At 39.1% G+C, this 10,362-nt stretch overlaps 1 protein-coding gene across 2 annotated transcripts; it reads right to left on the reverse strand.

Moving 5' to 3' along the window:
- Nucleotides 1-896: 896 nt before the first annotated feature.
- On the reverse strand, nt 897-9,724 carry si:ch73-364h19.1 (uncharacterized). 2 transcript variants are annotated; one of them, XM_004071532.5, is made up of 5 exons: nt 9,125-9,724; nt 8,497-8,606; nt 5,299-5,376; nt 4,978-5,148; nt 897-1,770 (listed from the first exon to the last, which is right to left on the reverse strand). In XM_004071532.5, the coding sequence occupies exons 1-5, from the start codon at nt 9,195-9,197 to the stop codon at nt 1,588-1,590; spliced, it is 615 nt and encodes a 204-aa protein (XP_004071580.1). In that variant the 5' UTR covers nt 9,198-9,724; the 3' UTR covers nt 897-1,587. The 2 variants fall into 2 exon arrangements, with proteins under 2 accessions (XP_004071580.1, XP_011476648.1); XM_011478346.4 differs by having other exon boundaries at nt 4,978-5,151.
- Between the last annotated feature and the right edge of the window lie 638 nt (nt 9,725-10,362).

A 10,362-nucleotide genomic window follows, 5' to 3' on the forward strand; every position in this document is an offset into this window, starting at 1 on the left:
TCAGTTTCCATTTATACTTAGTTTTCTCATTAAGAAGGTCATGACACAGTAATATGTTTATGTATTTCTCTGAAAACATGTTTTTTTCACATGATGAGATCAATGCAATTGACCCAAGTTGTTTATAAGGGACGTTCCTTATTGTCACAACAGTACAAGGTGTCTTCTCTGAAAAACAGCAGTCATGATGGCCTGTTTTGCCCCAGGGCTTCCAAGATCTCCAACCGCGATTTCCTAGACAAAATGCCTCCCTTTCTCTTTTAAAGAAACTGCCTTGTTTCTCTCTTTACATCCATAATTAAATTTGCTTACATATCTAGGGGACTATGTAAGCAGTTTTCTTGTCATTTACCATGAAACTAACCATCCAGAGAAGTATTTAGGTGAATTCTTTCACATGATTTCACTTTAATCTCACAAAACAAAACATCTGTTGGGTATAAAGTAACTTTCCAGAACCTAAAAGATGGAGTCTAAATCTAAGATTTAGGAGTTAATTGATTTTTGAAATTTAAAGTTTCCAGTGCAATAATGTTTAAACGTAGTAAATTGGGTCTTTACAACCAAATTGAAGCAAAAAAGGAAAGGTTCATTTATCCTAACATATTATTTAATAGTTTCTATTGTGCATACGGTATTTTTACGTTTAAAAAATATATATATTCTTGGAGAAAAAAATGCTGTAAAAAGGTTTTTTTTTTTAGACCTGGAGCAGCATCTTTAGATTGCTGAACAAAAGACTTCTAATGCTCCAGATTACAAAAACAACTTTTTAGATCCATTTTCAGTTTCCCTTGTGACACTGATGAATTGGTTTTCACCTACTACACCACCAATATCATACCTCAAACGTTTTCATTTCTTTTTCACAAAATGCAGCAAATTACAAACCTATTAAAATAGCAAGAGTTTATTAAATTGGTTTCTATGGAAAAGTACATGGTATGATCATTTTTTATTAAATAAATACAAATATTTTATTGACTAAAATTACATTAATTCATGGAATGTTACAAAGATGAAAAAGACAGAAATCACTTGAGGTAATGTGATTGTAGATCTAATAGAAATATTTTTTCCCCTCACTATTTGGTCTAAAACCTTCAATCTGGAAAAGTTTGAAACCTCTCCAAAAGGCTTTAGACGCCAGTTTTAACAGTTGGCTCCAAGAAAAATGTTTGCAAAAACGACCAATATTTCAAGTTTAAGAAGATTTTAAAAACAGAAAATCAAACAATTAAAATAAATGTTCCACAAAAACAACAACAAAAAAGTTAACGTCCTAAGTAGTCCCTGCAGTCATCTCTGATTTGATGTTGAAGATGTTCCAGCCACCTTTGTCCATAAATGTCCAGTTTCTTTTTGAAACATCGTCACATTAGTGCACAGCAAATGTCTCAAAGTATTATTAATGTGACTCCCTGGAGAGGGTACTGTTCTTCTTTGGTTTCACCACAGCCCATGATCAACATTAGCTTCCTCAGTTTTTATTTGTTTGAGGTATCTGTGAGTTGGGTCTGTTTGTAACCTTGATCTGCATAAAGGTCCTCCAGCCTCTTCCACATTTCACCCCACTGGATCCCAGCATCACACCGTAGGCAGAGCGCTGCTGCTGGCATCAGAACTGAGTTGACGGTCTGTGTCTGTGGGATCAACAGTTCCGGCGTTGGAATAAAAAGTCTGTGGATGCAGGATGTCCCCACCTGGTGAGAAAATGTTGTATGGTAGCTCTACAGACTGGCGGATGCTTTCTTCATAGGTAGGAGGAGGCTGCAGAAAAAAAAATAAAAACAAATATGACATTATCTTCTGGTTTCAAAGATTCTTCTAAGACAAATCATTTTAGTTTTTTTTAAGCGTACAACTCAATTGCTCCTGCTCATCTCTTTAAAAAGATGCATCACGATGACTAATGACTGTCATGGTAACTAGTATTACAGCATGGCACAGCATACAATTAAAAAATACCACGTCAGCTTACATTGAGTTTAGTCTGAAAACCAAATGGAATAGTGAAAAATAAGCTATTAATGCAAGCAGTGTTGAATGGCCTACAGGTGCTACCCGACCCACCCTTGGGACCCCCTCCTGACCCGCCCTCACTGCCACCCCCACTCTGCCTCTGCCACCCTGGTCAAATTGGCATATGACAAATTAATTTGAAAAAAAACTTTTTCTACAAATGGTGGCTTTTCTAATGGTGTTATCTCCATGACAGCCATTTTATGTTTTAGTCACCCGGGAGTGACAAACAAATCTACGTTATTTTGAAGAATTGGCAAAAATAAACTTTCAGATTACCTTGGCAACAGAGGATTTTTTTTTACCACGCCCACATACCTAATGTGTATGTTATATCGTTTCATTCAGCTTCAGCCAACAATTCATGTAATACATTTTCACAATATTCTGGTATAAAATGTGTTAACAACAATAGAATGTCAGTTTCGAAACCTCGCCATGCGAACGCCATTCAAAATCTAGAAACTTTATTACCAACTTTTTTTCCCAAGCGGCTTCTCAATAATGCTTGACAAGATAGGAGGCAATCGAAATCCTTAGAAAGAGGTTACATTTGTAGAAGGCATTAAAGTTTTTTTAATTTTGTTTTATGTCAAGATGGCGGTCTCTTTCCAAGGTCAAAGGTTGATGAAACTAACCCTGCAGAGCCCGTGTGAAATTTTGTGGAGATTGCTTGAACCAAAGTTTTCTTTTCACATATTGTGCAAAAACAGGAAAATTGACAACCAAATTACCCGCAACACAACGACATAACCGCAGCAACAGCATAAACCGCAGCACAACGGAAATGAAGACTTTTTTTCATACCACCGCAAAAAAAAAAAATTTGAATAAATATTAAGTTGGTTAAGTACATAGTCTAATCTATGTTGTTCTAAATTGCGTTTATATGCACAGATTACAGAAAACTTGATTCTAAACCAATTTTGACATGTTTATTTTGGATAGTAAAGGGATGAAGATGCACTAAAATTATATTGATGGAAAACGCCGTGTTTGACTTGCTTTTCTTGCATTTTTAGTTCAAGTACATCTGCTACAGCAGGAGAATCTTATTTAGCACAGTATGTATTATATTATGAAAAGAACTTGGATGTGCTGCTTTTAAACATTAAGTAATTAAAGTTGTTATTATAGAAAAAACCAACATTATTATAATGCAATTATTGTAAATGTTTAAACAGCTAGTCTGGATTAATCCATGTGTTTGCAAATGCATCGATTAATGGCCACAGACAAAATAAAGTGTACTTTTCAAAAAGATTAAGTGTGACTCGCCGTCTCTTTCTAGGGTTTGGTCATTAAAAAACTGGACCAAATGGCTCTTTTAGAGTGAAAGGTTGCAGACTCCGGCTTTAGATCTATCCGACACATGTGTTTTGGTTTTGTTTGTGGATTTAAAAAAGATTTTTCTGAGCCCCATTCTTTTGATGGTTTCGCCCGCTGTGATGACAGCTTTCTGGGGGGGGGGTGCACACACTGTCAAAAATATCTTTTTTTACAATAAATTGCATTTCAACCTGCCATGCCACTTTAAGGCTTTCACGCCACACTGTGAGACATGCTTTGGATAACTTACCACCTCTGCAACTACTGCTTTTTAATTTGCACAAACTTTACTATTTTACAGTTCTAATCATATCTTCTCTTTTATGTTTGTATTATGCGGGAGTGCCATTTAGTCTAGATGCTAACCGGCTGTTCTTCAGCTGTCTGAGCATATGACCGCAATGAAATATTACAGCCCTGTTGACTCATTCTCCAAGTCACAGTTAATTAAACAGATTTTCCATTAGGTTAATAAGATGGTATGTTTTGTTCACATGACAAAATGGGAACCTGGACTTCTTTCTAGGACAAATTATGAGGACCGGTCAGAACTCATCTACCTTTTTGTAAAAACTTCAATTCTTCAAGGCAAACTTAAACTGCATCTAACAAGACAAATAAATGAGATAGGACAAATAAGATTAAAATTCTTACATATTCTGACATGACAAGCCAGAGTAGCATTTGAATGACTGACTGTATCTACTTCATAATAATCATAATAAAAGCCACCGATTTCAGTTTTTCATGTCTAAAAGTGACACCGGATATTAACCTCCTGAAGTCTGCAAGGACTGAAATCTGAGTGGCGAATCAGAGCGTGTTTGTGTTTACATTCCCAATTAATCTGTTCCCACTACAGCTGGCAGGAACTTTTTTTTCTTCATTATCTCGCAGATAGAAATCAAACAGATTCACACTCCCTGACTGAGTTCTTATCTTTTAATTGCTTGGCGACCCCCCAGGAGACAGGAGAAACCCCACAGCCCTGCCCTTTGGTCTGAGACCCTAACTCCAAGATGAAAGGTCTTCCTGCTACCCTGCCCTATTAGGTAAAACACACGAAGGGACAGTTAGTTAATGTGATGATCCAATAAAAGGTTTATGTTTATCATGGAGTTTCTAATTAAGAAAAAGGTTAAAGGAGGAAAAATGTGCAGTGACAAGGACAGTGCCGTATTCTGGGGCTCTGTTTGCACTCATGGATGCAGGCTTTAATTATATTTGATGTGCCTTTTTCTCATTACCTTGTTTGCTCAAGCGTCGACTGAAGCTAAACCTCAGCAAAAGATCAACACGGTGAGACTGAAAAGCACGGTTGCCAGCACTACATGAGATGAGCCGATAGTGCATCCTGTTTACTGTTTTCTGGAGGCAGTCTAATCCTTAAACAAGCTCTTGTGACATCGCACGGCAACAAATTATCGTTTTATTATGTGCATTCATTTCCAAGTTGGAGACAATCTCTAAAACTTGGCTACAAGTAAAAAAAAAAACGAATAAAATGTCGAAACTCCAAGATCATCCTCTCAAGCTTAGCAACCGCCCTTAAAGGGCTGCATTGTTGAGGAATTTGTGACTGTATCATTTACTGCGACACAGCCTTAAATCCTAATTATATCCTACCTCAGTAACAATAGGCGCATTGAGGCCAAAGCGGTCAGCGATCATCATGTGGATCTGCCTCTGGCGGTCCTTCTTTCGTACGCTCTCATAGGAGGGGAGCCTCGGCATGGGGGCCTCTAGCGTCGGCAGGCTGTAGCTGGAGGGCAGGCCGACACAGAACAGCTCGCCTGCCTGCTAAAGAGTACACAGCCCACATAGATGGGCAGAAAACAAGCTTTTATCAGCTGAGGATACTCCTAACAGACCCTGTGACTGCAGTAGGTCACACAACAGCACTGGGGGGTCATTTATAGTGCTCATCCTCCTGTCAGTATCTCTCACCTGAGTATTCCTGTCCGACTCAAAACAGGGGGTCCCCACCAAGGTTGTCCTACTGCTGTAATACTGTGGAGGATCATCCTGTAAAATTATTAGATGCTGATCAGTGAAATCATTATTTTTCAAAGACCCACTCCAATGAAAAATGTGTTTTTGGTGTTTTCGACAAGTTCTTGTCAGTGAAGGTTCTCATTCATCCAGGTGACGTTGTCTTAAACATGTGTTTGTGGTATATTTCTGATGATGGAGGATATATATAAAGAAATTTAGGCTCAAAATTAGCATTTTTGAGCATTTCTTGATTCAAATCGCTGTAAATCAGGAGCAGAAGAATCTAGCTGGGAAAAGAGAGTAATAGTTCTACTAGCCACAAGATCTCTGTTCTGCCCTATTTGAGAGGGACCTGGCGGTAGACAAGAGGGTGCCTGACACAATCTGCAAGAGGCAGAAATTATACAATTTACCCAACCCTAACTTTACCCCAAAAGTATTCAGAATTGTAGGAAAAAAACACGTATTAAAGCTTAAAACAGGAAAAAAAATTTTTTTTAGGGTCACCAGTTAAAATGAAGTATTTTTCGAGAAATATGGGGTTAATTCTGGTTCCGATCGAGGACTTCCGGTTCTGGAAGTTGATGTCTGCAGCTAGGTCCTCTTGCTTAATTCTGATGCATCCACTTGCAGACAAATAGATCCATCAACATCTTTGTTTTTCTCATCTGAGCTGGCATCTGGCTCAAAAATTACCAGCTGGATTGGTCACCATTTTTGATGCACCGGTAACGCTAGGTTGGGATTGTGAGGGGCTGTCAGCTATCGGGAGAAAGTGTAAACCAGGAAAGGGCAACTCCAGGTCTCGAGGGCCGGTGTGTCTGCATGATTTCTGGATATCCAAGCCCTACTCATGAGTGAGTGCCTGGTTCAGGTGTGTCCAGCCAACTAGAACATGGCAGAGCAAGGTATGTGGGAAAAATGCAGGAATGTAGCCCTCAAAGCCTGGAGGTGCCCATCACTAACAGAGAGCTCTCAGTTAGGGGAAGGGGGAGCGGGGCTGCTCCCATTGACTGTATATGCTACATACAGTCAATAGGTGTTCCATGCCAACAGTCCCGTCCACAACTCAGAGGTGAATTTCTGATGATATACTGCCACTCTGCAAAAACGATGTCCTAGAAAACAACACTAGTTTTTTGTTGTTTTTTTTAATCTTGGCTCAAAACAACATAATCACAATCAAAATACCACTGGGAATTTTTCTAAAATAGGTCAAAAGATGATTGGAGTGGATTTTTAAACTCTCTCTTAAACAATAATTAGCTTTCAGTTTAGCTGGAACACTACAGCTCCTCATTTCTCCATCTACAAATAGTCAAAGATGTACTCATTTCAGCCCAATTGACCGATTTTCACACCTCGTTTCACCATCACAGACCCTGACCAGTTTAGCACCACCATAAATTATCAGTCAAAAAAAGACGACCACCCCCAGATTCACCCCTCCCTTTGCAGCCCCTCCCTGCAGAACAGGAGCTGTCAGTGTCTTGACTGTATGAAGGACAGGAATCCTAAAAAGCCAGGAAAACCAGTAAATTGCCTGGGGTCTAAATGAGTCCCCTTTTGTGAGGAGAACAATGTGATGTCTCAGTGAGTCATGAGGGTCCCTGAGCAACAAATCCCACCGAGAGGTCTTTTCACTGCCTCTCTATTCCCCTTGTTCTTGCAGCATGTACCTGCTAACGAGCACACTCCAGCACACATTATGCTAGTGCATGTCATTCGGGAGGGCATTACAACCGAGTCAATTTGTTGCTTGACTGAGATTAAATCCAGGATGAGGTATTAGGAGCCGCTAATACTAAAAAGGTTTCCTCTGCCATGCAGGAAACCCGATTTGCAGAGCGCCATGCGTTAAATTTGAGCTGCGTCAGGACTTTAGGATTTTCCCAGGCTAGAAATAAACAATGACATCATTGCCACTTGTGAGAGCGACTTGCTGCGACGACCTTTGCCATAACCCTCAAATCACGCTGAAGAGGGAGAGATGGCACCGAAAAGGTGACGACAAAGGTCTCGTTTCCCTCGCTGGTTTGTACTTTGAAGAGGCTGAAGAGTGTCCTCAGGAAGGAGAAAAAGAATAGAGGGGTTGTTCTTTTGTCGCCTGCCATTGATTCAGTCAGTGTGAAAAAGCACAACCGTGTAAAATCAGTGTTGAAGTCGGGGGAGGATCTCCGTGGCCTTGCGCTTTTTCCTTTTTTTTTTCCACCGCTGCAACTTAAAGGACATTCTTTGTCCCTCTTGTGTCCCCAACACCCACAGTGAGGCCTGTCTTCTATTCATGCAACAAACCGAAGCAGGGAAAGGTATGTGGTCATGAACCAAGATTAATCTTTGCTTACTTTCATGTATTCAACATTTTTTGAATCTACACTAATTGCTAAGATAACCCCAATTACCCAAACCTACAGTTCTTTATTTACAGCCTGTCACGAGTGGTTTACTGCACTGACCTGTCAGTTCTACAGCTGTACTGTGTGTCCCTACACTTAGATTTTTAGAGTGATCAGGGTGTAAACAAAAAGGAAAAAACTTGTCACTGAGCAGAGGTTCCTGTCTGTTAAAAGAGGAAAGTAGTCATTTCTGCTGTTCACAGATAAAGCCTCACCCTTGCCTCTGATGCAGGAGAAAGACAGGTCAGGAACAAGAAGCCAAAAGAACTGGCAACTCGCAAACGCTTTTGCAATGTTCAACTCTTTCTTCTACAGACATTCAGACATTTATCTCCAGAAACAATAGCTGCAGGGTGCAAAAACTGTTGATTAATATTTCTTGTCTCAAATATGTGATGAAGATCTAAGAGATTACTGTGCTGTTTTGCACAAGTGTTAAAGGCAAAAGTTCCATTTGTGCAAGTACTCTGGAGCTAAAGTTACATCAATATTCATGGCATGTGCTAATTCTCCAAATCCATTAGAGCAGCAATTTAACAAATGGTGGTCCAAGTAATTCAAACTAAGTTTAATCAAGTTTTTTGCACTAAAGCCACACAAATTCCTTTTAACAGCTGGTATTGCTGCCACAGTACCTGTGGTTCCATATGGAGTGCTGCAGTACTGAATGTACACATTGCAATAAAAAAGAAAAGAAAACAAGGCATACATTTCATTTTCAGAGAGACTATTCTCCCCTAAACTAACAACTCACCGCAGCAGGATGTGGCTCCTGATAGGAGCGGTGTTTGCAGCACTGAGGATCCTTGCGGTAAATAAAAGACAGCAGCGCCACAATAACCACAAAGAACACCAGAGAAGAAACTGTTCAAAAGAAAAAGAGAGGAAAATTGTTGTATTGCAGCTACATTGACTTTTTTCTTTCACGCAGCCCAACTTTGATTAATCCAAAACTTCCTTTTTTCAATCAATTTTAAAACACTAAAAAAAGGGACTAACTTTTTCTGGGTTGTTTTAACTCAGGACAAAAAACAAAACAAAAAAAGGATTAAATGAAACCCCTATAGGCCTAACCCAAGAAATTAGTATTGCTCCAAAACAGTAACCCAAATCTATATCCCAACATGAATAATCCAAGAATTGGGTTGAAGATACATGTTTTAAGAGTACTATTTTTGACATGTTAAGCACATAAAAATTTATTAAAAAACTATATGCAAGTAGCAAGTCAAAGTCTGCATTTGTAAAGTTAGATTACAAAATTAAAACACCAAATGTGAAGCATAAAAGTACGCACTCATGTCACAACATTCAAAATGAGTGTTTATTTTTATTAAAAGAAAAATATAAGATGTTTTGTGCCATGTTAATGATTTACTTACGGGACGCAGCGACCACAGTCAGTTGGTCGGATATCACGTATGAGGAGATGGTTGGACTTGCAGTTGTGGACATTTCCTCTGTGAAAACTGTTAAAGAATCCCCTCAAAAATCCTCCACAACTCCTCAGTCTTGGCTCGAAGCCTTTCATTTCACGTCTTAAACAGATACAATGACTCCGAATCCGTCGCTGTTCCTCAAGGTCTGTTCGGTCCGGGACATGGTGTCAGTCCACATGCGCTCTGGAAGTCCCAATCTCAAAACTCTCGCTCCTTAAACACGGCTTTATGGGCGCGTAAAGGCGCATTGACGCCCTCTCCAAAAGCGCGTGACGTCGCTCCAGCTCTGCGCTTTGGACCAAACAGTGGCAGCACTAATTGGCATTGATTGATTTTTAATGGCTCACCATATTGAAGAGGGGATTATCGACATACTCCTTAAAACTGTTTGCCTTGTTATGAAATCTAGGTCTTAGTGAGAAGCGACGCAATAAAACCACGTCCTTCACCGTTTCATTAAAAGTATCCAGACTAGGTTAACCCACAACATGCCTGAGCCGGGATCCCGTTACCCTGGAAACAGTAGGGGTCCCATCCTGAGAGGATTTCTATACAAACAAAGAAGCTAAATGTAGCATTAGTATTCATGAATAGAAACTGTGGAAAACATCATTTATTTCTATTAAAGTGGTCAAGCAGTACCACACAAACGTTTCCCTAACACATTTATCTTATTTGCACAATTTTTAAATTAATTTTATCAGAAATAATTTACTTTATTTTGACAAATTTACTATGAGGATTTATGTTTTTTTCAACTCCTACTCATGCAGATATTCTTGATTTTCCATGCTGAGACACTAATGTAAAAGTCAACATTATGGGTTGTTTGAAAGTTTTTTTTTACTGATAAAAAGAATTAAAGTTTTTTTTTTTAATTCTCTGCAGTAACATTTATTTTAGATAAATTGAGAAAAAATTTTAAAGTAATCTTCAACAACAATAGATTAGATTCAATTACTATAATCCCACACAATCGTAATTTTGAGCAGCATTAGTGCAGGTATTCTCTAACATTACCAAACTCTGGAAATGAAAAGTCAGGATGGTAAATGGCATATACTTATATAGCGCTTTTCTACCTTCTTCGAAGGCCCAAAGTGCTTTACAGTCACAGACCCATTCACCAATTCACACCCATTCACACACTGGTGGCGACTCTGCTGCCGAAAACTTTTGCC

This window comes from Oryzias latipes, chromosome 8 (assembly GCF_053564925.1).
Source record: "Oryzias latipes strain Hd-rR chromosome 8, Olatipes_Hd-rR_3.1".
In the NCBI taxonomy this organism is placed as follows: domain Eukaryota; kingdom Metazoa; phylum Chordata; class Actinopteri; order Beloniformes; family Adrianichthyidae; genus Oryzias; species Oryzias latipes.

Excerpts from the sequence above, each read along its gene's own strand:
- si:ch73-364h19.1 (XM_011478346.4), bottom strand. The coding sequence starts at position 9,197 with ATGTCCACAACTGCAAGTCCAACCATCTCCTCATACGTGATATCCGAC. Across the intron at positions 8,607-9,124 it reads GACTGTGGTCGCTGCGTCCC|TTTCTTCTCTGGTGTTCTTT; the intron begins GTAAGTAAATCA and ends TCTTTTGAACAG. Across the intron at positions 5,377-8,496 it reads AGGAGCCACATCCTGCTGCG|GATGATCCTCCACAGTATTA; the intron begins GTGAGTTGTTAG and ends ATAATTTTACAG.